We start from the raw sequence: 27,988 nt of genomic DNA, 5'->3' as shown, positions 1-27,988 counted from the left end.
GCATAAAAAACAATGTTATTGACCTCTAAAATTTAAAAAATCATTTGATAATTGAAAAATTCTATTAATTCTTAAGAAACTTAATAATGACTTCCTTATCAACTGCAGAATTTTTACCTGATTAATTACATTAATATTGATAATGAAAGAATCATATCTAATAATCAGAAGCATCTCAAGGATAACAAGTGAAAAGAGGTCCTTTAAAAAAGTCCTTTTAAAAATAATTAATGCAAAAAAAAGGAAATTTTTATGTTTTATTTTTTATATTATATTCTCAAAAAAAAGTCACAAAAGATGACGCTGTCTGTTAAATCCCATTCAAGTTGCAATCTTCCTTCCCGTTATCCTGGGTTAATTGCACCTTTCACAGCAGGAGGTTAAAAATTTTTTAGGTTATGCTCGAAATATAAAAATAAAAAAAAATTGTTTTAATTAATTAAATAAAAAATTATTCGTATACTTTAGGAAGAAAAGCTTATTGAATATTTTCACACCAAAGGCAATAAGTTGAATGTGATAACGGAGAAAAGTGCTGTCAGTTTGAAAATATTTGCGAATGCAGAGTTTTCGAAGCAGTGTGAAACTCTCATGGAGATTGCAGAAGCATTGTAGCGCTGACGCTGAAAGGCACGTGTACTTGCTGCAGCGACTAAGAAAAGCGTCTCTAATTACTGTCAAACAGTATTCGTATGTAATTACCGCAAAATCGAATAAAAAAAAGTTAAACTTTCCTGTCGAGATGACAGATCCGAAAATTGAAGAAGAATTGACCTCGTATCGCGCGAGTGTCAAAGAACAAGTGAGTATGCCATATGGGTTTTCCTTCTTACTCATCTTAAATATACCTTCTTTTTTTACACATATTGTTTTATTTTCTTTAATGTAATAAATTAAAATATGATTTTGATACAAGTTATCTTTCTTACTTTCATTTTATTTTTTACTTTCATCAATTCAAGGTTGCCACAGGTCAGGGAAATCAGGGAAAAGTCAGGGATTATTATTAAAATACTGGAAAAATTAAATTTGCAGGATTCATAATTAGTTTTATTTAATTCTTTAACATATATTTAATTAATTATTAAAATTCATGGAAAATAGAATTGGTTAGAGAAATGAGGAAAAAGTCAGGGATTTTTATTAAAGTACTGGAAAAAATTAAATTTGAATCATGGATTTATAAAAGAATTTCAGTTAAAAATACTAAAAAATTGAATTTTAGAGAGGTTACTAATTATTGCATAAATTCAATTATGTTCGAAAATTTTGAAAAATTCTCGTCAAAATTCCAATTCAGTATCTTTAAAAATAATAAAATTCTTCTTCAAAATTCAATTATTTTCATAAATAATAAAAATTTCACACGAATTCAATTATTTACACATTTTTCGCAATAATTCAATTCTTTTCTTAAATAATAAAAATTTTTTACAGAGATTCAATTATTTTCATGAATAATAAAACTCATCACATAGAATTGCAATTATTTTTAATACAATTTTAATCCAATTCTTTAATAATTTTAATTGAAAATTTTGAAAGCAATTTAATTTTATGAAAAAGAATTTTATTAAAATTGTATTGAAAATAATTGAATTCTTGCAAAGAATTTTACTATTCATAAAAATAATTGAATTGTTTCGAAGGATTTATTAAAAATTTAGAAAATAAATGAATTTTTTGCTAATATTTGAAAATTTAAATTCATATTAGGAATTCAATTAAAATTGTTTTGAAAATAATTGAATTCCTGCAAAGAATCTTACTATTTATAAATATAATTGAATTATTGCGCAGAATTTTACTATTTATAAAAATAATTGAAATGTTTCGAAGAATTTACTAAAATTTTAAGATATAATTAGATTGTTATGAAGAATTTTATAGAAATATTTAAAAATCATGACATTTTTTCGAGAAATATAATTAAAGTTGTTTCGAAAATAATTGAATTTCTTTAAAGAATTTTATTAAAATTAATTATTTTCAAAATAATTGAATTCATCACAAGAATTTTATTATTTTTTCAAAATAATTGAATTCTTTCAATTTTTTTTCACGAATATATTTAAAAATTGCTTTGAAAGTAATTTAATTTTTATTTCAAATTTTTTAAAAATATTTTTGAGAATAGTTGAATTATTTTTGGAGAATTTTTAATTCTTGTTAAAATTGAATTTTATGAAAATTTTTGAAAATAATTAAATTCATTCTTTTAATTTTACTTAAATTGGATTCAAAATTAATTAATTCCTGCAAAGAATCTTAGTATTTATAAAAATAGTTGAATTATTTCGAAGAATTTATTAAAATTTTAGGAAATAATTGAAATTTATGGAAATATTTAAACATATTTGAATTCATCCGGGAATTCAATTTAAATTGTTTTGAAAATAATTTAATTCCTGCAAAGAATTTTACTATTTATAAAATAATTGAATTCTTGCGAAGAATTTTACTATTTATAAAAATAATTGAATTTTTTCAAAGAATTTATTAAAATTTTAGAAAAAAATTGAATTTTTTCGAAATGTGTTAAAATTTTTTTTAAAAACTGAATTCTTCCGAGGAATTCAATTAAAATTGTTTTTAAAATAATTGAATTTTTGTAAAGATTTTACTATTTAAAAAAATAATTGAATTGTTTAGAAGGATTTATTAAAATTTTAGAAAATAATTGAATTCTTTCGTAAAATTTTATTAAAATTTTTGAAAATATGAACAGTAATAATTAATTTTTGTACTTAATAAGTGAATTTTTTAAATTTTGATTATGAAATTATTTAAAAACTTTATATTTGAAAATAAAAAATTTTATAATTTGCATAACAATAATAAATTGAATATCTCATTCCGCGCGCTAGTGCGCATAACATTTGCTGTTTAAAAATATGTGATATAATTGTTCATTTATTTCTTTCGACGAATTTTAAAAAAATTTTTGAAATGTAATTATATTTTTCGAAGAGTTTACTTAAAATTTTATTAAATCATTTTAATACAATTATTATTTTCCAGAATTTGAAATTATTTTTTATGAAAATAATAATTGAATTCCTTAAAAAAATTTATTATTTATGAAAATAATTGAAATCCTGTGAAGAATTTTATTATTTATAAAAATAATTCAATTCTTGTAACGAATTTTATTACATTTTTTTTAAATAATGGAATTCTTTTGAAAAATTTTAAATAGTAGATTTTGAAAACATTTGAATTTTAACGAAGAATTTATTTTTTTGTAAAATGTAACTGAATTCTTGCAAAAAATGTTTGGAAATAATTTCATTTTTCGAGGAATTCATTTAAAATTATATTAAAAATAATTTAAATCCTATAGGAAAAATTTTATTATTAATAATAATTGAATTCTTACAACGAATTTTATTTATTTTTTAAATAATTGAATTGATGTGAAAAATTGTATTACTTATAACAATAATTGAATTCTTCCGAAGGATTTTATTAAAATTTTATTTTATTTTGTAATAATATTCTTAAAAGTTATTGAATTTCAAAAGGTTTAAATAATTTTTTAAAAATCTTAATTCCTGTGGAAAAATAATAATAATTAAATATTCATTTAACAAAAGAAGTTATTCATGTTTTCGAATAATTTTACTTTTGAAGAAATTTGTAAATTGTAAATGTAATTGAACATTTTTTTGATTATCTAATAATTTCTAGAGTAAATCAGAATATCTTTTAGGTTCTGGGAAAGAGTGAAAATTTTGTTTGGGAATCAGGAAAAAGTCGGGGAAAAAGAAAATTAATTTTTTGTGGCAATCATGTTCATAAATAAATTAGAAAAGTTGAAAATTGATTTCAATGAATTCTAAACCAAATTAAATTCGTACAAGAATAATAATGTAATATTAATGATTTCAGGGAGATAAAGTCCGTAAATTAAAAGCCGATGGAGCACCGGAAATTGATGTAAAAAAAGCAGTAGCTGAATTGAAGATTCGTAAAAAATTACTAGAAGACAAGGAACTTTCGTTAATTCCAGATGCAGCTTCTTTCGACAGAGGCCGAATGGAGGATTTATTAAAACGACGATTTTTCTATGATCAGTCGTTTGCGATTTACGGTGGAATTACCGGATTGTATGACTTTGGTCCAATGGGCTGTTCATTGAAAGCGAATATTCTCAGTGAATGGAGAAAGTTTTTTATTCTCGAGGAACAAATGTTGGAGGTTGATTGTTCAATTTTGACACCGGAACCAGTGTTGAAAGCCTCTGGTCACGTGGATAGATTCGCTGATTTAATGGTGAAAGATGTAAAAAATGGCGAATGCTTCCGATTAGATCATTTAATAAAAAATCATTTAGAAAAAGTCTCATCTGATAAGAAATGCACAGCGGCTGTTAAAGAAGAATGCAACGATATTATTATCAAACTCGATGGAATGAATAAAAGTGAAATGACAACAATTTTGCGAAAATTTGACATGAAATCGCCAATTTCCGGTAATGAATTGACCGATCCAGTGGAATTTAATCTTATGTTCGGTACACAAATCGGACCCACTGGACTTGTGAAAGGATTTTTGAGACCTGAAACAGCTCAAGGAATTTTTGTCAATTTTAAAAGATTGTTGGAATTCAATCAGAAGAGGCTACCATTTGCTGCTGCACAAATTGGCAATGCTTTCCGTAACGAAATATCTCCAAGGTATAAAATTTACAAAGTTGATAATATTATTTTTAATTATTTAATTTATACGTCACAAAAATTTAATTTTGTTTATCCCTGATTTCCAGACAAAATTTTGTCTTTTTCCCTGACCCTGAAGAATATTCTGATTCATTCCAAAAATTATTAGATACTCGAAAAAATGTTCTATTAAATTTATTTACAAATTTCTTCAACAGTCAAATTATTCGAAAACATCGATAACTTCTTTTTTAATTAATTAATTAGAACCGAACCCTTTTCAAAATTTAATTATTTCTAAAAATTCACGCTATAATGCTTTTAATGCTTTTAATATTCAATTATAATTAAAAATTTTAAGTGAAATTCATTTTTTAATCAATTTTTATTAGAAATTTTTTTGAGAATTCAATTATTTAAATACAAAAAATAAATAATTTATTAAATAATTTAATATTTCTTAAAACTGAATTTTTATGAAGAATTTTATAAAAATTTTTAAAAATAATAGAAATTTTTCGGCGAATTAAAAAAAGAATTTTTAGAATAAATGCAATTTTCTATCATTTTATTTAAAATTCTATAAAAAATAATTGAAATTCTGTGATGTTTTGTTATTTATGAAAATAATTGAATTCTTGCAATGAATTTTATTAAAAATTTTCTTAAAGAATTGAATTCCTGTGAAGAATTTTATTTGTGAAAATAATTGAATTCCGGAGAAAAATATTATTATTTATGAAAATAATTAATTTCTTGGGAAGAATTTAATTCGAATTTTTTTAAATAATTGAATTTCTCAGAATTTTTTAAAACTTTTTGACTTTATAAAAAGAAATAGAAATTTTGAGGAAAATTCAAAAAAAATTTTAAACATCATTGAATTTCTGAGAAGAATTTTATAAAAATTCATGAAAATAATTGAATTCTTGTGAAGAATTTTTTTTTTAAATAATATTCAAAAGAATTTAGTAAATCTAAAGAATTTTGCTATTTACGGAAATAATTGAATTCTTGAGAAGAATTTTTTTACAGTTTCTAGAAATAAATGAATTCTTTCCATGAATTTTAATAGAATTTTTAAGAATAATTACATTTTTCAAAGAATTCGATTAAAATTGTATTAAAAATAATTGAAATTCTGCAATGAGTTTTACTATTTATAAAAATAATTAAATAATATTGCAAAGAAATTTTTTAAAATAAAATTATAATTACCGTGATTATAACTTCCCTTGATTATTTTTCGAAAATTTTAAATAAAATTCTTTAAAAGAATTTAATTATTTTTAATAGAATATAAAGAAATTTCAATTATTTGTTTATAAAAATTCAATTATCTTGAAACAATAGAATTGAAAAATTTCAAAAATCTTATTTTTCAGAATTTTCAAAAAAAACTTTGCGAAAATTCAATTTTATTAATTTTATTTAATTTTTTATTAGTAGACACCCTGTTAAAAGTTGTCAAGAGAATTCAATTATTTAAAAATTTGTTGATAAAATTCTTTATGAAAATTAAATTTCATAAGAAACATTCGATTCTTTAATAAAATATTTATTTTTATTACTTAAATAAGTGAATTCTCGAAGAATTTTCTAATAAATATTGATTTAAAAATGAATTTCAAATTAAAATCTTTGAAAATTTGAACTTTTCATACTTTTAACTAACAATTCTGTATAATTAATTTTTCTCAAATAGTTTAATGGATTTTTTTTTAATTATTTCAAGTTTTTAATTTTAAATATATTTAATTGAAGAATGTCAGAATAATTGAAATTTCGTAAAATTAAGTTGTAAACAAAAGAATTTGAAAATTCTCATAAAACTTTTTCAAAAATTATTTTAAAAAATTGATTTTAAGAAGAATTTGAGTTGAAAATTCTAGATTTGAATAATCATAATGATGAAAATAATTTTTGAAGAAGTTACAGTAACAAAGTAGCAAGTTTTATAATAATATTCTTGTTATTGAAATTCAAATTTATGAATTATCTTAATTTCTATAAAAAATAATTATTAAATATTTATTTAAAAAAAAAGTTATTGATGTTTTCGAATAATTTTCGTTTTAAAAATATGGGAAAATTCCGTTTTTTAATCTGGAAAACATAGAAAAGTCAGGAAATTTGTAAAGAACAAAAGCGTGACAACCCTGTTTTAATAAAAATCCCTGATTTTTCCCTGATTTCCCTGTGGCAACCCTGTTAATATATTAATATATTTAATATATTATATATTTAATATTTATTTAATATGTTAATATACTTAACTGGAAATTTATTTATAGATCGGGTTTAATTCGAGTGAGGGAATTTACAATGGCGGAAATTGAGCATTTCTGCGATCCAGATGACAAAAATCATCCAAAATTCGAGAACGTAAAAGAAACACCAATGCTATTGTATTCAGCGTGCAATCAGATGGATGGAAAATCAGCGGAGACGATAACAATAGGAAAAGCAGTCGAGAGTGGTCTTGTGGCAAATGAAACACTTGGTTATTTCATGGCGAGAATACAATTGTTCCTATTGAAAATTGGAGTTGATCCATTGAAACTTCGTTTCCGTCAGCACATGGGAAATGAAATGGCACATTACGCCTGCGACTGTTGGGACGCTGAATGTTTGACTTCGTACGGTTGGATTGAATGCGTTGGTTGTGCCGATAGATCGGCTTACGATTTAACTCAACATACAAAATCGTCGGGTGTGAAATTGGTCGCCGATAAGAAATTAACGGAACCAAAGCAGATTAATGTGGTGGAAGCGGCACCAAATCGAGGCCTAATTGGCAAAACTTTCAAGAAAGATGCCAAGGAAATTTTAGCTGCTCTTGCTGCCTTAACGGAAAGTGAAATTGATTCCATGGAAGGAGATTTTAAAGCAAATGGTTCGTTTGATTTAAAATTGGCGGACGGTGCTTCATGTGAACTTAAAGAAGAAATGGTGGCTGTGAAACGCTATCAGAAAATGGTTCACGTCGAGGAAATAACACCATCGGTTATTGAACCATCATTTGGCGTTGGTCGTGTGATGTATGCAATTTTCGAGCACAGTTTCAAATTGAGAGAAGGTGACGAGCAGAGAAGTTATTTCAGTCTTGCGCCCGTTGTTGCGCCTCTAAAATGTTCTGTTTTGCCTCTTGGAAACAATGCAGAATTCGATCCATTCGTGAAGAATTTATGTGAGTTTTTCCCCTCCCAATTTAGATTGATTTTTTCTGAAAAAGGAAATTAATTTTTTCTTTTTTTAGCTCGCGATCTGACGAATCATGACGTGTCTCATAAAGTCGACGACTCATCGGGCAGTATTGGACGTAGATATTCGAGAACTGATGAAATTGCAATTCCATTTGGAATTACAATTGATTTCGACACTTTTAAAATGCCTCACAGTGCGACATTACGCGAACGAGATTCAATGAAGCAAGTTAGAATAAATGTAAGTAATTTTGAGTTTTCAATGAATGTAAATCTATATGATAATTAATTTCATTCAATTTTTTTATATATATTTAATTAATTATTAAAAATCATGGATTTATAGAAGAATTTCAGTTAAAAACAATAAAAAATTGAATTTTGGAGAATTTACTAATTATTGCATAAATTCAATTATGTTCGAAAATTTTTAAAAAAATTCTTGTCAAAATTTAAATTTATTATCTTTCAAAATAATAAAATTCTTCTCCAAAATTCAATTATTTTCATAAATAATAAAAATTTCACACAAATTCAACTATTTACAAATTTTTTCGCAATAATTCAATTATTTTCATAAATAATAAAATTTTTTACAGAGATTCAATTATTTTCATGAATAATAAAACTCATTAATTATAGAACTGCAATTATTTTTAATACAATTTTAATCGAATTTCTCGAAAAATGTAGGTAATTACTCTTAAGAATTTTATTAAAATTCGTCGAAAGAATTCAATGGATTCGAGTTAAAATTTTAGATTGTAATTAAATATTAAAATCATTGGGGGCGTGAATTTTTAGAAGTAATTGAATTTTGAAAAAGTTTAATTAAATTTAAAAAAAAAATTATTTCAAGATTTTATTTTCTAAATATTTAATTGAAGAATTTCTTTGTAGCAACGAATTCTATCAGAAAATTTGATAATAATAGAATTCCTTTAAAGAATTTTATTATTTATGAAAATAACTGAATTCTCGCGAAGAATTTTATTAAAATTTAAAAAAATCCTTATTAAATTCTTTTGAAGAATTTCTTTGAATTTTTTTTAAACATGGAGTTTCTTTTATACCTAATTTTAATTGAAAATTTTCAAAGCAATTAAATTTTATGAAGAAGAATTTTATTAAAATTGTATTGGAAATTATTGAATTCTTGCGAAGAATTTTACTATTTATAAAAATAGTTGAATTGTTTCGAAGAATTTATTAAAATTTTAGAAAATAAATGAATTTTATGTTAATATTTAAAAATTTAAATTCTTTCGAGGAATTCTATTAAAATTGTTTTGAATGAATTAAATTTCTCCAAAGGATTTTACTATTTATAAAAAGAATTGAATTATTGCGAAGAATTTGACTATTTATAAAAATAATTCAAATGTTTCGAAGAATTTATTAAAATTTTAAGAAATAATTAAATTGTTATAAAGAATTTTATAGAAATATTCAAAAATAATGAAATTTTTTCGAGAAATTCAATTAAAGTTGTTTGGTAAATAATTGAATTTCTTTAAAGGATTTTATTAAAATTAAGACGTATATTCAAAATAATTGAATTCATCACAAGAATTTTATTATTTTTTCAAAATAATTGAATTCTTTCAATTTTTTTTTATAAATATATTTAAAAATTGCATTGAAAGTAATTTAATTTTTATTTAGAATTTTTTAAAAATATTTTGAGATGGAGTTCAATTATTTTGAATACAATATTAATTGAATTCCAGAGAAAATTAAATTATTTTTTAACATTTTTTAAAATTCTTCTTAAAGAATTCAATAATATCAATAAATAGTAAATTCTTTACAGAGGAATTCAATTATTTTAAATACAATTTTAATAAAATTCTTCTCAAAAATTTATTTATTTTTTTTTAAATTTTGCAAAACTACAATTATTTGTAGAAATAATAATTTTTTCACAGGGATTCAATTATTTAAAAAAGCTTTAATAAAATTCTATTCAAGAATTCCTAACTTTTGAAATAATTTTCCTTTTTAAATGTTTTCAATTTTAAAATAATTAATGTACTGAAAATCATTGAATTCTTGCAAAGTATTTTTATAAAAAAATATGAAAATAATTAAATTCATTTTAAGAATTTTATCAACATTTTTTTCAATGATTGAATTCTTTCGAGAAAATGTAATACATATTGTAATTAATAATTTTCCTATTAAATTTTATTAAAAGTATTCATTGAAAATTAAATTCTTTTGAACCATTTTATTAGAGTTTTTGTAAATAATTACATTTTTTTTAAGAATTTCATTAAATTTCGTAAAAATAATGTTATTTTTGAAAATAATTTTAATTGAAAATTTTGAAAGTAATTGAAATTTACGAAGAATTTTATTAAAAATTTTGAAAAAAATGATTTTTTAAAAAGAATTTCATCAAAATTGTTTAAAATAATTAAATTTATATTCAAATTCTTGAGTTAATCTACTTTTTTTTCTCGTTTCAGTTGGATGTATTGCCGGGAGTTGTGAGAGATCTCTCGAATGGAAAAATAACTTGGAAGGAAGTCGAACAAAAATATCCGAAATTCGAACAAGAAGAGTCGGTTTAAGTTTCGTAATGTTTAGTTATTTATAAATTTTACACATTGTAATAAATCTTAATAAATTAAAACAATTTTTTGTCATTGGTAAAATTGAGAATTTTGTTATATTAGTTGAATCCTTTTTTTTATTGCTCCCTTTAAAAGAAATAACCAAATAAAATGCAAAATGTAATAATTTTAAAGTTACTAACTTACTAGAAATGTTCTCACGAAAAAAAATATAGGTATGAGTAATTTACTAAATTTGAATTGATAAAAATGTTTTATAAATGAAAACTTACATTTATTATCCATTGGATATAAAAAAAAATACGAAAAATTGTATATAAAGAACATACTATTCCAGTATAATAAAAGACAGTATGTAAATCTGTTGAAATCAGTAAGGATATTAATTACATCACTGAATTTTTATTCATTTTTTTTGTAAATGTAAAAATTATATTAGCAACTGATTCCAATTTTTTCTTTTGTAAGTAGAATGCAATTTTAGTTATGTTTTCCAAAAATTTGGATTTTGCTGCAATCGTCTCTCAAACCTTTCGTACCATGTTTGAATTGTTGAAAGTGGAACGTAATTTTCTGTTAAATTTGGAAGCATTTGAGTTTGTGTTGTTGAGAAACTTGAGACATAATTTACAAAGTTTGACAGCGTTTTTTGAGCGAATTCAATAAATGTATTTGTCTGTTGATCGTGGAGTGCAGCCGCTTGTTGTTCAACTGCCGCCAATGGTTCAACTGAAATTCCAACTTGTGCAACGTGAGAAATTTTTCCCATTCCGAAAATACTTAAATTCTGATTTTCGAATTCGTCATTTTTCTTTAAGTTGGATATTCTAAAAATTGCCGATGGCTTTGAATTGGAAATGTATCCTAAAAATTGCCAATTTGGAGGAGCATTTGGATCGGGCCAGCTAAAGTAAACTGTAGAGAGAAAATATAATTTATCAAATTTTCTCTTCTTTTTGTAGAAATTTATTTTTCAGGGTTGCCACCATAAAATTAATTTTCTTTTTCCTCGACTTTTTCCTGATTCCCAAATAAAATTTTCACTTTTTTCCTGACCCTGAAAAATATTCTGATTCACTCTAGAAATTATTAGATACTCAAAAAAATTTTCCAAATCTTTGACTCGGAGTTCTCAATATCTTCCTATTTTATAATAATTTAAACTTGAATACAATTTTTCAGAAAAAAATTTTAATTATTTACAAAAGTTTAAATAAAATCCTTCGCAAGAATTCAAGTATTTTTATAATTATAATACTAAATACACTTTTTCACATCAATTCAATTATTTAAAAAATTGTAATAAAATTCGTTGTAAGTATTCAATTATTATAAATAATAAAATTTTCCTGGGATTTAAATTATTTTCAAACATTTTTTGCAAGAATTCAGTTACATTTCACAAATAATGAAATTCTTCGTTAAAATTCAAATGTTTTCAAAATCTACTATTTAAAATTTTTCAAAAGAATTTAATTTTTTTAAAAAAATGTAATAAAATTCGTTACAAGAATTTAATTATTTTCATAAATAATAAAATTCTTCAAAGGATTTCATTTATTTTTATAAACAATATATTTTTTTTAAGGAATTCAATTATTATTTTCTAAAAGATAATTTAAAATTCTATAAAATAATAATTGAGTTAAAATGATTCAATCAAATTTTAAGTAAATTCTTCGAAAAATGTAATTAATTTCAAAAATTTTATTAAAACTCTTCGAAAAAAATAAATGAACAATTATATCAATTATTTTTATTTAAATAGCAAATGTTATGCTCGCAAAATGAGATAATCAATTTATTATTGTTATGCAAATTACAAAAATTTTTATTCTCAAATATACAGTTTTTAAATAATTTCATAATCAAAATTTAAAAAATTCACTTATTAAGTACAAAAATTAACTATTGCTGTTCATATTTTCAAAAATTTTAATAAAATCTTCACAAAAATACAATTATTTTCAAAACAATTTTAATTGAATTCCTCGGAAGAATTCAATTTTTTAAAAAAATTTTAACACATTTAGAAAAAGTTCAATTTTTTTCTAAAATTTTAATAAATCCTTCGAAAAAATACAATTATTTTTATAAATAGTAAAATTCTGCGCAAGAATTCTATTAATTTTATAAATAGTAAAATTCTTTGCAGAAATTCAATTAATTTCAAAACAATTTTAATTGAATTCCTCGGGTGAATTTACATTTTCAAATATTAGCATAAAAATTCATTAATTTTCTAAAATTTTAATAAATTCTTCGAAATAATTTACAATTCAATTTTACGAATAAATTTTAATTATTCGGAAATTCTTCAATTAAATATTTAGAAAATAAAATCTTAAAATAATTTTTAAAACAATTCAATTAACCTTTTTTAAAATAAAATTATTTCTAAAAATTCACGCTAAAATGCTTTTAAAATTCAATTATATTATCTAAAATTTTAACTGAAATTCTTTTTAAAATCAATTTTTATTAGAAAATTCTACGAGAATTCAATTATTTAAATAAAAAAATGAAAAAATTATTGAATGATTGAATGTTTCTTAAAATTAAATTCTCATAACGAATTTTATCAACAAAGTTTTAAATAATTAAATTTTTTTGACGAATTTTAATAAAATTTTTAAGAATTGCTACATTTTTCAAGGAATTTGATTAAAATTGTATTAAAAATAATTGAAATTCTGCGATGAGTTTGATTATTTATGAAAATAATTGAATCCCTGTAACAAATTTTATTTATGAAAATAATTAAATAATATATGAAAATACAATTATTAAGCCAAAATGCTTTTAAAATTCAAGTATTATCTTAAATTTTAACTGAAAATCATATTAAAATAAATTTTTATTAGAAAATTCTACGAGAATTCAATTATTTAAATCCAATAAATGAAAAAATTATTGAATAAATAAATATTTCTCAAAATTGAATTCTTATAAAGAATTTTATCAAAATTTTTAAAAATAATAGAAATCTTTCGGCGAATTTAAAAAAAAATTTTTTACAATAAATGCAATTTTCTATCATTTTATTAAAAATTATATAAAAAATAATTGAAATTCTGGGACAAGTTTTGTTATATTTATGAAATTAATTGAATTCTTGCAACGAATTTGATTAAAATTTGTAAAATAATTGAAATTTGACGTAGTATTTTATTAAATTTCTTATTGAATTCATGTGGAAAAATTTATTTTAATGAAAATCCCTGACTTTTTCCCGATTTCCTTGACAAATTCTATTTTCCCTGACTTTTCCCAGAATTCCCTGATTTCCCTGACCTGTGGCAACCCTGATTTTTGTATAAATTACAAAAAAAATAAATTAATTGTACTTTACCTGCTCCAGCCATATTATCCGGAAAAGGAATAGTTCCTACTAGGAATAAGACAATGTGATTAATATCGTCAGCATCAGGAACGGTGAAAAGTAATTTTGTCTCAGAAACTTGTTCGAAGTTAGTTTGGACCTGTAAATTAAATACTCTTTAATAATTTAATTAATAATATATTTTTAATTATACTAATTGCTATAATTGTAAATAAAAACTCGAACGGTCATTTATCCAATAGAATGATTTTAAATCATTCGAGTCTTTATTCAAATTCAAAATTTTAATTTAAAAAATTCGTTTTTTAAAAGGTAAAATAAAGTTGACCGTTTTTTTAGATTTGCAAAAACTTGGATTTATTGTAGAATTAATAAATAACTAAAATCGATTAAATTAAAAACATTTTAACAATTTTAACATTGTAATTAAAAAATAAATTCTTCTAGTTATACTCACCAAACGCCCAGAGCAAATTAAACCCAACATTTTTAAAAAAAATATTTTTTCAGAACATTATATTTTGCAAATTTATGAAGAAATTTCCGGAACGATCTACGAAATTATTAACCTCAATTTAATGTTTTTAAATCTCAATTTTTATTATAAGTTTCTGACGTTTATCAACTGTTTAAATGTATAACCTACAAAATTTAATTAAAGGAGAAGGGAAAATTAAAAATTTAATGTACTTCTTATTTATGAAAAAGAGAAATAACTATACAAATCGTGCTTTATCAATACATATACGCAATGCAAAAAAACGTATAACGTACTTTCACAACAATGGAAAATAAAGGTTAGTTCACCGGGTAAAAGAGGAAATGAGAAAAAAATGGAAGAAACCGGAAATGGCGCATTTACTCCATCTGGTGTGTTAACCTAGAAATATTTTTCTTGTGCTACATTATTGTCGTCGGGGTCGTCGGTAATTGCTTATAATTGCTATATGCGTATTTATTTAACTATTTATTGTCTGCAATCTTTACGATATATTTATAAATATTAACTTTTCTTTCGACTGCTTCTAAAATCGTCTCTTGAAAATGATTTTCAATTTAAAATGAGATGCGCGTACATGCAAAGCATTTTGCAGTATTTTCCGGCTACTGCGCATCAAATTGTCTTGAAGACGATTCATTTCTCTTATTCTGGGAGCATCCTAAACTGTTTCATTTTTTGTAAATTATTGTCTTAAAAATTACTTGAAAATAAAATTTCAGAAATAATATTAATTGTTTCAAATTAATTCGCGCCTTTTTCTCGAGCTCAGTGCTGCTCCTAACGGAATATTTCCGAAAAAGTCAGTTTAAAAAACCGAAAATTAGTGCATGACAGTTGTCATCAAATTTTTTTTTAGGTTAGAAAAATGTAAACAAAGCAATAATCTCGGTTATAAGAAGTGACGAAAAATCAATAAATAATGTTGAAAATTAATGAAAAAATTATTTTTTTTACAATCTATTAGTGAAGCATTTTATTATTTTAATTAAAATAAGTTTGTCGACAATTAAGATATTTCTTCTTGAAGAATAATTTATTTACTTTTTAATTGAGGACAACGGCATTTTTTATGTTGCAAAAAGTTTAATGAACAAATGTGTTAAAAAAATCAGGTAATATATAATTTTTTTCCTACTTCTTTTAATTTTTATTTAATTTTTTAAAGGTAAATTTACATGTATGGGAAAATGGTTTATTTCTGTTTCTTTTTTCATTTAAAATTATACTTTTATTTATTGAAATTATATAATTATTGTGTATGTTATTATTGGATGAAAGCCAGAGATTTGTAGAATTTGTGCCAATATTTGCCAAACTTGAGAAATTGAAATTTTACGTCTTTTCGTAGATTTGATAGATTTGCTTTATTCACGAAGTCTAATAATAAATCAATAAAAAATATTTATTATATAACACTAAATTCTAATTTTTTGATTTATTTTTATTGTTTAATAATTTTATTTATTTAGTTTATTAATTTTATTTATCTTTTTTATTTATTTAGCTTCTGTAAATTTAATTGCTTAATGTCATAATTGACAAGATTTTTAATAACTAGTATCACAATAGTTAAAAATTAATTCGGGGAAAAAAATGAAGAATAAAATTGAAATACGAAGAGAAATTTAATTTTAAAAAATTCATTCTATAAATTGAAGAATAAAGATTTTTTCCATGTGCATCGAACTCTAAATTAAAGATTTCTATATTATTTTCTAAAAATAAAAATTAATTATCTACTTTTCTCTTATTTCTTTTGTCAATTGCTTTAAAAAAAATTATTTTACTTGTTTTACAAGTGCTATTGCTTTTTTTAATAGAGAAAAAAATTTGAATGATCTTAGAAAGTAATTTTGAAAAAGAAAAAAACGAAAATATTAATGTTTTGTGACCGGCTGGACCACTTATATGATTTAGACATTCCTTCGTTTCCGCTCGACCCTAAACAAAATTGGTACTTAAAAATTTTTACCTTCTTCAAGGTGGGCTGTTGAGAATATATACCTGTGTCTACAGACTCCCTTGGACCAGTTACATTTAAACAATGCTCCAACCGGCAAAATATTCTCATTATCTGATTGACCCATCTCTCTGACTCAGGATTCGGACAAATGGTTAATTTTTTTTTCTTGCTAACGACCTCCCTTGGAGCACAATCTTATAATATTCTTCCTCGTTTTTTTCCCCCAAAGAGTTAATACTCAAATGTCACGATTATGACTAAATCAAATAAACAAATTTAAAAAACTGAAAATTGAATATAAAAATTTTTTTTTTGAATTTAACTTTTTTTTAAGACTTATAATTCTTTTTTTTAAATACCTTTTTTTTTGACGATTTGGCACCTTTTTCACCTTTTTCTAATAAAAAATAAGGAAAAATAATTACTTATCATTCAAATAATTAAAATATTATTATTATTATAGTTTTTTCTAGAAAAGCAAAAATTCTAATACAAAACCTTCAATTTTTTCCATTTCTGACAATAATTTCCTTTTTTAACTCAATTCTTGAAGAACTATCATAAAATTCTAACTTTGAAATTATTTAATGAATAATAAATAAAATTTTATTTATACATTTAAAAATTAAATTAATTTTTTAAATAGTTTCGTTTAAAATTTTCATAAATAGATGAACTTGAAAAGATTTTAATTTCAAATTTCATAAAATTTCAATTTTAAATGAATTTTATTGGAAATTCTAAAGAACTTAAATTTTTGGAAAAATTTTCAAAACTTAAATTATTCTGAAATTAGTCAAATTTTTAATGTATATTTCATTAATTATTAAAAATAAATAAATTAACGAGGAATTTTAGTTAAAAACACTAAAAAAATTTCGAATTTTAGAGAAGTTTCAAATAATTGCAAAAATTCAATTATTTTCAAAAATAAAAAAAATTCTTCGCAGAAATTCAATTATATTCAAAAATTTAAAGAAATTCTCGTCAAACTTTCAATTCTCTTTATAAATAATAAAATTCTTCTTCGAAATTCAATTTTTTTCAAAAATTTTAATAAAATTCTTGGCAAAATTTCAATTACATATTTGCAAAAATTTTCCTACATTTAATAATAATCAATATCTATTTTAATAAAATTTTCCAAAAGAATTCAATTATTTAAAAAGAATTTTATTAAAATTCTACGCAAACGTTTAATTATTTTCATAGATAATAAAATTATTTTACAGGAATTCTATGATTTACAAATTTGTTTTATAAATTTCTTCACAATAATTCAATTATTCTCGTAAATAATCAAACTCATCACAGAATTTCAATTTTAATCAGATTCCTCGAAAAATGTAATTATTTTAAAAAATTTTATTAAAATTCGTCAAAAGAATTCAATTATTTAAAAATTTATTGATAACATTCTTTATGGAAATTGGTTTTTAAGAAACATTCAATTATTCAATAAATTATTTATTTTTGTATTTAAATAATTGAATTCTCGTAGAATTTTCTAATAGAAATTGATTTAAATGTGAATTTGAGTTGAAATTGTCAATTATTTAAAAATTTTTAATTAAATTCGTTCCAAGAATTCAATTATTTTCATAAATAGCAAAACTTATCGCAGAATTTCAATTATTTTTTATATAATTTTAAATAAAATGATAGAAAATTGCATTTATTCTAAATTTTTTTTTTTAAATTCGGCGAAAGATTTCTATCAGTTTTAAAAATTTTGATAAAATTCTTTATGAGAATTCAATTTGTAGAAACATTTATTTATTTAATAATTTTTTCATTTTTGTATTTAAATAATTGAACTCTCGTAGAATTTTTTTAATAGAAATTAATTTAAAAGTGAATTTCAATTAAAATTTTCAATTATTTAAAAATTTTTTAATAAAATTCGTTGCATAAATTCAATTATGTTTAAAAATTTTTTAAAAATCTCTTCAAAATTTTAATTATCTTTAAAAGTAATAAAATTCTTCTCCAAAATTCAATTATTTTCATAAATACTAAATTTTAATAAAATTCTTCCAAAGAAGTTAATTCTTTAAAAAATAAAATTTTCCACAGGAATTCAATTAAAAAAAAATTTTAATAAAATACTACGTCAAATTTCAATTATTTTACCAATTTTAATAAAATTCGTCGCAAGAATTCAATTATATGATAACAAATTTGAATATATGCAAGTTGTATAAAAAAATAAATTTTTGTCCCCTTTTTGAGGAAAAAAAAATTTCCCTTTTCACCTTTTTTTGAGGAAAAAAAATACTGTGATGCCTGTAAATACAATAAGAAATAGATCATTATTTATAAATTGTTCAATTAATTAAATTAATTGAAATTATTTATGAAAATTATTAAATTATTATTTATGAACTTTTTTTGCAGATGTTTCTTTAAATGCAGTTGATTTGATGAAGAAGAAGAGAAAAAAATTCAGATAACTGTTATAATTGGTTGGGACTGGTAATATATTGAGAAAACAATACTTGGAGACACAGCACGCGTGATAATAGCGGAAGCAACTTAGTGCTTTAAACGGCTTAAATGTCGTTGATTGCAGTAGGAGGTAAATGAGAGGTTTGTAAACGCTCAATTCATCTTTCATTCACATGACTCCAGTTCACGAGCAAATAGTAAAAAAATGTAACTCTATTAACAAATGTTGAAATTAATTCATTAGGATTCGCTCTTTGAGTACTTTTCATACTTTTCAATTTTGTAATTTTTTGTTTTAAATTCGAATTGTACTTTTAATTGTATTTTTTTATTGTCATTGTATTTTTAAACTTTGAATCGTATTGTTGAATTTTAATTGTTTAATTTTAATTTAAACTATATTTTTTAATTTATATTAAAAAAGTATTTCCAAAAATATTTAGAAAACTAAATATTTTTGGAAATACTTTTCTTTTTCTAAATTTGTCATTCAATTTTTTTCAGTTTCGGTGGAGCGAGAAAATTTAAGGATTTTTACTCCATTAATTAAATTCCTGTGGTGATTTTCGATTCCGAGGAAGGACTCTCGCTCGCGGGTGATTTCGACGGGAAGGATAAATGCAACAGCAGCAGCAGTAACGCAGGTAAAGACAAAAAGCTGGAAAAAATCGAAAACCTGTCTCAAGCAGTTCTACCTCTCCTGATCACTAGATTTTCTCCTTCTCCGAGAATTTTGCAGAGATCAGAAACAGCAGCAGCAGAACCAAACCACCTCCTCTTCCTCTCAGCTCTCCTTCTCCTACTCCTCATTCTTCTTCATGGGTCCTAGCTCCACGTTCTTCCTTAATTCAGTCCAAGAGAGTCGCTCCTCCTCGATCCTGTTCGTTTTCTCCCCGCGAAATCGATAAAAAAAACAGGCATCGAATTTCTCAAAAAAAAATAATTCTTCTAAAATATTGAAAGAGATTGATTTTTCAACATTTTTCTCACTTGAGAAAAAGAGCATAAAGAAATTAAAGTGAAACTACGTCATTTTTCAGAAATCGATTGTGCGTTCTCCAGAAGAGATCTCAACGAGAGGAGAGTGAGAGGATCCAGAATCTTTACCAAGAACTGTGATTATTTCATTGAAAGTTATACTTGGATTAAAAAAATTTTTTGGCACCCTTCTTTTGAATAAAAAAAAATTCAACATCGAAATGTGTCCTATGGCAACTGGAACCGGTTGCCACGCTCTTAAAATAGTTTCTCCGGCGTAAAAGGGACCGCCATACGTGCGTGGAAATACTCTTTTGTGAAGGGGGCAAAGGGAGAGAGCGAGAGGAAGAGAGAGAGCCAGGTAAATATTTTTTATTCGACAACTAGAATTTATAATTTTTTTTTCGCGAGAATATTTCTTAATAATCAAGCGACAAATTTTTATCAAGTGTATTTCTGAAAATCCCGACAACGCGAGACTATAAACAAAGAAAAAATAATAAATACAAACAAAAAAATTCTATTCTATAGTTTTATCTAAAAAAAAAAAATCAAATTTGAATTTATTCGTAAGCTAAAGCCATTTGCGTTTCATTTTCATCTTGGAAATCTATATAATATTGACTCGCAAAATTAGCATACGAGCTTTGTTGACATTATCTCGATAGAAAACTCACGTCTCTGTAAATATAGAATTTAGAATATAGAATATAGAATTTAGAATTAGAATTTAGAGTATAGAAATCTTTCGTTAGTTGATTTTCAATATTTCATTTTTGAAATAATAAAGATTTGGATTTGAAAGATTTTTTTTATAAATTCGAAGGTATTTTCACGTACTTACGAAATAAATCTTGACACTATATTTTCTAGAATGGAAAAATATGAAGTATAAAGCAAGTGCAAAGCCACGTGTAAATATTGGTGAATGTTAAGTCTCTCTGTTGTTTAAAGTTATTCAATTGCCTGAGGGCAGAATGAGGCGAGGCTGTGCAAACGCCTGGCTAACAACTATAACTACATTTCAATCCTGATTTCAATCTACTCTCTTGACTTCATTCAATATTATTATTTTAATCTCAAAAATTAGTCGTTGATCATTCAGAATTTGGAAAATTGGAAAAATTCTTAATTTTAGCGAATAAAATTTCCCGTTTTCTTAAAAATAGTTTTCTATTAGAAAATTCTACAAGAATTCAATTATTTAAATAAAAAAAATAATTTAATGAATAATTTCATATTTCGCAAAATTGAATTCTCATAAAGAATTTTATCAATAAATTTTTAAATAATTGAATTCTTTTGACGAATTTTAATAAAATTTTTAAAAATAATTACATTTTTCGAGGTATTCGATTAAAATTGTACTAAAAATAATTGAAATTCTGCGATGAGTTTGATTATTTATGAAAATAATTGAATTATTGCGAAGAAATTTATAAAAAAATTTGTAAATAATAGAATTTCTGTGAAATTATTTTATTATTTATGAAAATAATTCAACGTTTGCGTAGAATTTTAATAAAATTTTTTTTAAATAATTGAATTCTTTTGGAAAATTTTATTAAAATAATAGATATTGATTGTCATTGAATTTAGGAAAATTTTTTTGCAAATAATTGAAATTTCGCCAAGGATTTTTTGAATATAATTGCATTTCTGCGAAGAATTTTATTATTTTTGAAAATAATTGAATTTTTGCAATTATTTGAAACTTTTCTAAAATTCAAATTTTTTTTAGTGTTTTTAACTAAAATTTACAAATATTGAAACTAAAAATTCAAATTTACAAAGATTTTAATTTTTAACCCTTTTCAAAGTTCAATTATTTCTAAAAATTCACGCTATAATGTTTTTAATATTCAATTATAATTTAAAATTTTCAATTCAATTATTTAAATACAAAAATAAATAATTTATTCAGTAATTGCATGTTTTTTAAAATTGAATTTTTATGAAGAATTTTATCAAAATTTTTAATAACAATTGAATTCTTTCGGCAAATTTAAAAAAAAATTGTAAAAAAAATTGTAAAAATGCAATTTTCTATCTATTAAATAATTAAATTCCTGTAAAAATGTTTATTTAAAAAAAAAAATTGATTTCTTGGGAAGAATTTTATTAAAATTTCTTAAATAATTAAATTGCTTAGAAGAATTTTATTTTTTATAAAAATAATTGAATTGTTTCGAAGAGTTTTATAAGCATTTTTGTCAATAATTGTATTTCTAGAAAAAATGTTGTATTTTACGAAAATAATTATATTCTATGACTGATTTTATTATAATTTTTGAAATTTATATAGTATTTTATCAAAATTTTTAAAAATAATTGAATTCTCAAGAAAGAAAATAATTGATTTCTAGAGAAGAATTTTATTCAAATTCTTTTAAATAATTGAATTCCCATAAAAAATTTATTTGTGAAAATAATTGAATTCTTAAGAAGAAATGTATTGAAAACAATTGAATTGTATAGTAAAATTTTATTAAAATTGCAATTTAATGAACTAAATCTTGCAAAGAATTTTGTCAACATTTTTTTAAATAATAGAATTATTAAAAGAATTTTATTTAAATTTTTCGAAATAATTGAATTTCTTAGACTATTTTTTTCAATTTTCTTTAAATATTTGAATTATATCGAGAATTTTCATTAAAAAATTTAAAATAATTGAATTAATGTGAAGAAATTTATAAAAGAAATTGATAAGTAATTGAATTCCTGTTAAATTTTTATTAAAATTTTGTTTAAATAATAGAATTTTTTTGGAAAATTTTATTAAAATAGTAGATATAAAAAATAATCGAAATGAGGAAAATTTTTAAAAATAATTGAAATTTTGTCAAGAATTTTATTAAATTTTTTGAAAATAATTGAATTTTAAAGAAGAATTTTATTATTTATAAAGATAATTGAAATTTTGACGAGAATTTAAAAAAATTTTTTAACATAATTGAATTTATCCGAAGTTATTTAAAAGTTATTTAAAAAGAAATTATTGTTAAAAATAGAAAAAATTGAAGGGTTTGTATTAGAATTCTTGGCAATTTTATAGTTTATAAGGCAAACAAAAAATACACTAAAATTCAGAATTTTCCTATAAATTCTAAAAATTAAATTTTTTCCAGTACTTTTAGTAAAAATTCTTGACTTTTCCCTGAATTCCTTGACTTCCCTGACTTGTGGCAACCCTGTTACACATATAAATGTCGTGGAAAAATAAGAAATCTGTCCTGGAATGTCCTGAAAATGTCCTGGAATTTTAAGTCATATTTTCAGTAGACTCCCTGTAATTGAATATTTCTTCTCTTTAGCACAATGGAAAAATATTGCAATAGTTTCTTTTTTTAGAAAGCACATTATAAAAATAGAATTTTATAAATAAGCATAAAATTGCAGGTCGTTGTGATTTTCCTTTCCAATAATAATTTAATTTAAATAACGTAGGATGTTGGTTGTGGACGTTATTAATAGATCATGGATTTAATTAAGCGCGTTTTAATAAAAGTTACAATATTACGTGACAAATATTATATATTGCTCTCTGACTTTCATTCGCCGTTCTTTATGATAATTTTCTCCTCCTAATAATCTAGCATATTTTTTTAAATTCAATTTTAGTAAAATTTGATTTTCAAATTTTTCAAATATTTTAAATTTGATTTTTTTAAATTCTACTAAAATGTTTTTTTTTTTAATTTCATAAAATTATTTTTATTAATTTTAATAAAATTTAGAAATTAAAGGGAAAAGAAATTTTTTAAATTTGATTTTTTTAAATTCTACTAAAATGATTTTTTTTTAATGTCAAAAAATTATTTTTATTAATTTTTATAAAATTTAGAAATTAAATGGAAAAGAAAAAATCGATATTTTATGAATTGTTTATTTAGTTTCAGGTGAAAAAAAGATGACGAGAACACGATTAATAATTGGACTGGGAGCCGTGACAATTGTCTTTCTAACAATCGCGAGCTTTTCGAAAGCTTGTAATGAGGCAATTTGCGCCAGTGTAGTTAGTAAATGTATGCTCACAGGAAGTTGCAAGTGTGATTTAGTAACCTGTACCTGCTGCAAGGAGTGCTTTAATTGTTTAAGCTATCTTTACGATGAATGCTGTTCTTGCGTTGGTAAGTCTATCAGTATTCTTGATTCTTAGTAATATTTGCAAAATTTTATTTCTGAAATTTTTTGACATTTTTCTTCTTTTTCTTCTTCTTACTTTTTAATAAACAACATTTTTACAGATCTCTGTCCAAAACCTAATGTAACAGACAATCCTCTGAGTAAAAAATCTCATGTCGAGGAATTTAGTGAGCCAGTTCCGGGACTTTTCCTCGCCCTCACAGCAGATCCAGATCCTCACAAACGATGGCTCACTTATACATATCCAGTAGATTTTAATGTCACAATGTTTAAATCAAAACAAGATCACGAGCCCAAATATTACATGCGTGAGTATTTTTTTTTTTTAAATAACATAACTATAAGTGCGCGTGATATTTTACAGCCCCTTCTTACTTACAAAACATTTCTCTTTCAAATTTAATCAAAATTTATTATTTTTTTTTTTTTAAATAATATAATTCTTCCAAAAATACGATTTTATTTCAAAGCAATTTTTAAATGTAATAAAATTAAATTCCTTCATATATAAAATTTATTTCAGTAAAATTTGAAAAAAATTTTACTTATTTCTTTTAAATCACTTTCGAGAATTCAATTAGCTGTAAAAAATTCTTAATTACAATTTTTCAAAAATCTAATTTTTTTTACATTTTCTACATTAAATTATTCAAAACTTCAATATAATTTTTGTTAAACAAATATTTACAAACTTACTGTTGTTTATTTTAATCAGGGTTGCTACAGAAATTTAATTTTGTTTTTCTGATTCACTCTCAAAATTATTAGATACTCAAAAAAATGTTCTATTACAATTTTTTTACGAATTCCTTTAATTGTAAAATTATTTGAAAACATGAATAATTTTTATTTCAAATAAATATTTAACCATTATTATTTTTCCATATAGGAATTAAGATTATCAAAAATTTCAAATTTAAGCATTTTAAAATTCAATAACTTTTTGAACATTATTTTCATCCATTCAATTCAAATATTATTTTTTAGAATTTTTAATTAAAACTTTTCTTTAAAATCAATTATTTTTAAAATTTTTTTAAAAAAGATTTTTAATAATTGTCAAATTTATTTGTTTACAATTCAATTTTACACGAAATTTCGTTTATTTGAAAATTCTTCAATTAATTGTATATTAGAAAATGAAAAAATGAAATAATTTAAAAAAAAAGTAATTCTGCTGAATTGTTAATTAAATGTATAGTATGAAATTCAATTATTTATTTATTTCTTTATTTTACAATTAATTAAATACAAAATAATTCATTTATTGAATAATTGAATGTTTCTGAAAATTGAATTCTTATAAAGAATTTTATCAATAAATTTTTAAGTTATTAAATTCTTTCGACGAATTTTAATAAAATTTTTAATAATAATTACATTTTTCGAGAAATTCGATTAAGAATTAAAAATAAATTAAATTCTGCGATGAGTTTTATTATTTATGAAAATAATTGAATTCCTAACAAGAATTTTATTATTTACGAAAATAATTGAATCTCTGTAAAAAAAATTGTATAGTTTATGAAAATAATTTAATTATTACGAAGAAATTTATAACAAATTTGTAAATAATTGAATTCTTGTGATATTTTTATTATTTATGAAAATAATTAAACGTTTTCGTAGAATTTTATCGAAAATTTGTTTTAAATAATTGAATTCTTTTGGAAAATTTTATTAAAATAGTAGATATTGAAAATCATTAAATTGAGGAACATTTTTAAAAATAATTGAAATTTTAGCAAGAAATTTATTAAATTTTTTTAAAAATAATTGAATTTCGAAGAAGAGTTACATTATTTATAAAGAGAATTGAAATTATGACAAGAATCTTAAACTTTTGAACATAATTGAATTTTTGCAATCATTTGTCACTTCTCCAAAATGTAAATTTTGTTTTTCAAAAATCTAAGTTCTTTAAAATTTCTAATTAAATTCATTCAAAATTGAAGTTTTAAAAAATTTCAAATTAATACCATTTGAAATTTATCTATTTATGAATGAAGTTATTTAATTAGAAATTAGAATTCAACGATAAAAATTGAATTCATTTTTGTAAAATTTAATTATTTTCCAAAATTTTTAGTTACAATTCTTCAAAAAGTACAATAATATTTAAAAATAATTTTTTAATTTCGTTTCTTAAATAAATAAAGTAAGAAAATAAGATTTATTTTAATGAGATTTGAGAAAATTTCATATTTTGGCAATTTTTTAAAATTATTTTCGGAAATTAAACTATTTTCAAAAAATTCAAATCACAATTTTTTCAGAATTGCCAAATAAAATTTTTCAAATTTAATTAATTTTTGTGTAATAAGTATTTGAATACTTCTTGCTTTTTATTTGTCCACCAGAAAATAAAATTTCAAAATACTTTCAATGCAAAACCTTTTGAAATTTAATTATTTTTAAGAAATAAAAGTGTAATTCTTCAAATTCTTAAAATATTTTCTAAAATTTTAACTGAAATTCTTTTATTAAATCAATTCTTATTAAAAATTTATACCAGAATTCAATTATTTGAATAAAAAAACTAACCTAATATTAGGGCAGAGAATATCTCGATTATTATTATACAATTTTCCTTTTGCGAAAAATTAGGATTTTTCTGAATAAAAAATAATTTTATTTATTTATTTTATTAGAAAATTAAGATTTTTCTGAATTAAAAATAAATTGATTTCGATATTTTTCTTTTAGAATCAATTGATACGGAAAGCAAGCATCCCCAGAAGCCGAATACGGTGACAGTGAATTGTACAGTTGCTTATATGGCGCAATGCAATTCTTGGAATAAATGTAAAGCCTCATGTCAAAGTATGGGAGCAACGAGCTTCCGTTGGTTTCACGACGGATGCTGCGAATGCATAGGAAACACCTGCATCAATTATGGAATTAACGAATCACGATGCCTTCACTGTCCCCTCGATAAAGAAGATGACGATCTCAAGGATCAGTATGACGACTACGGACAGGAGGAAGAACTCAACGAGGATGAACTCGATTAAAAGAAAAAAAATATCCCAAAATTTTTTCGATTTTCAAAAAAGAATCTCGGAAAATTATGTCAATTAAAAGTATCTTATAATTTTAAGTATTATGGAACGAACAAATTATTTAAAACAAAAAATTGAATGTAAAAAAATTTTACATTCAATTTTCGACAAAAGTAAATTTCGATTAGAAGATAATCAGTGAATAAAGAAAGAAAAACTCATTGTCAGTGAATCAAAACGAAGCTGGATTTTGGTTTGAGATTCATTTTAAATATATTTTTTTAAAACTTTGACGAAGTTTCGATGAAACAAAAAAAAAAAAAATAGGAAAAAAAAATCAAACAGATTCTTGTAAATTATTAGAAAACGAGTTAATCATGACAATAACTTAAAAAAATATATGTGTGGAGGGCCAGACTTAACGATTCTTAAGGATCACTTTTATTGTGCATTAGTTAGTTCGTATATTTTTATCATGATTATTTTTAATATCTAAGGCAAAATTATACATGTATTTTTCCGTACGTTGATATTTAAGAGCAAAATACATCATTATCGCACTGTGCCATAAAAAAATTAAATAAAAAATTGTACATATGACACTATTTCTTGTTTTTCGGAAGAAACATTATTTTCATCATTTATTTATAGTGGTTAAAAATAACAGGGTGTCTATTAATCGGGAAATACGGGAATTTAATTTGACCGGAAATAAGCCAGGAATTTTATGCCAAACCGGGAATTTTTTCACCAAATTAAAAAAAGTTTTATTATTTTAATTTGTTTTTAAAAAATCGCTTCTTATTTCAATTTTTATAGATATTTATTCTGTTCTCTAAATTTGAATTAGTTATGAATAATTAATTTGATAGTAAAAAATCAGTCACTAATACAAATATTATAATATGTAAATAAACTTTTAAAAATATTATCGAATTAATTTAGAAATTTTGTGAAATTCAACAGTAAAATAATTAAATTTGGTAGAGAATTTCATTAAAAACTTTTTAGCAAATCGAATTTTCAAAGTATTTTAATTTAGAAATTGACAAATAATTGAATTTTATAAAGAGTCACATTCTAATGCATTCATGTTTCTTTGTGCGAAGATTAATAATTAAAATTTTTATAAGTTAATTTAAAAAAAGATACACATC

At 22.2% G+C, this 27,988-nt stretch overlaps 3 protein-coding genes across 6 annotated transcripts; 2 read left to right on the top strand and 1 right to left on the bottom strand.

Annotated features, from left to right (window-relative positions):
* The first annotated feature begins 353 nt into the window (after nt 1-353).
* On the top strand, nt 354-10,527 carry LOC122497835 (glycine--tRNA ligase). Its single transcript, XM_043605174.1, has 5 exons — nt 354-802; nt 3,892-4,679; nt 6,956-7,851; nt 7,921-8,108; nt 10,339-10,527. The coding sequence occupies exons 1-5, from the start codon at nt 560-562 to the stop codon at nt 10,441-10,443; spliced, it is 2,220 nt and encodes a 739-aa protein (XP_043461109.1). The 5' UTR covers nt 354-559; the 3' UTR covers nt 10,444-10,527.
* Nucleotides 10,528-10,680: 153 nt separating this feature from the next.
* On the bottom strand, nt 10,681-14,580 carry LOC122497838 (protein OPI10 homolog). The gene is made up of 3 exons (XM_043605181.1): nt 14,247-14,580; nt 13,799-13,928; nt 10,681-11,361 (listed from the first exon to the last, which is right to left on the bottom strand). Exons 1-3 carry the CDS (start codon nt 14,274-14,276, stop codon nt 10,931-10,933), a joined length of 591 nt encoding a protein of 196 aa, XP_043461116.1. The 5' UTR covers nt 14,277-14,580; the 3' UTR covers nt 10,681-10,930.
* A 381-nt stretch (nt 14,581-14,961) lies between these two features.
* On the top strand, nt 14,962-27,431 carry LOC122497837 (twisted gastrulation protein homolog 1-like). Of its 4 annotated transcripts, XM_043605178.1 has the most exons (8): nt 14,962-15,403; nt 16,274-16,405; nt 18,652-18,843; nt 19,207-19,346; nt 19,743-20,041; nt 23,577-23,813; nt 23,931-24,137; nt 26,536-27,431. In XM_043605178.1, the coding sequence occupies exons 6-8, from the start codon at nt 23,594-23,596 to the stop codon at nt 26,841-26,843; spliced, it is 735 nt and encodes a 244-aa protein (XP_043461113.1). In that variant the 5' UTR covers nt 14,962-15,403; nt 16,274-16,405; nt 18,652-18,843; nt 19,207-19,346; nt 19,743-20,041; nt 23,577-23,593; the 3' UTR covers nt 26,844-27,431. The 4 variants fall into 4 exon arrangements, with proteins under 4 accessions (XP_043461113.1, XP_043461114.1, XP_043461112.1 ...); XM_043605179.1 differs by lacking the exon at nt 16,274-16,405 and having other exon boundaries at nt 18,652-18,832; XM_043605177.1 differs by lacking the exon at nt 16,274-16,405.
* Nucleotides 27,432-27,988: the final 557 nt, after the last annotated feature.

Source organism: Leptopilina heterotoma, unplaced genomic scaffold, assembly GCF_015476425.1.
Source record: "Leptopilina heterotoma isolate Lh14 unplaced genomic scaffold, ASM1547642v1 Lhet_14, whole genome shotgun sequence".
NCBI classification, from domain to species: domain Eukaryota; kingdom Metazoa; phylum Arthropoda; class Insecta; order Hymenoptera; family Figitidae; genus Leptopilina; species Leptopilina heterotoma.
This window is presented reverse-complemented; position numbering and strand designations above follow the sequence as displayed.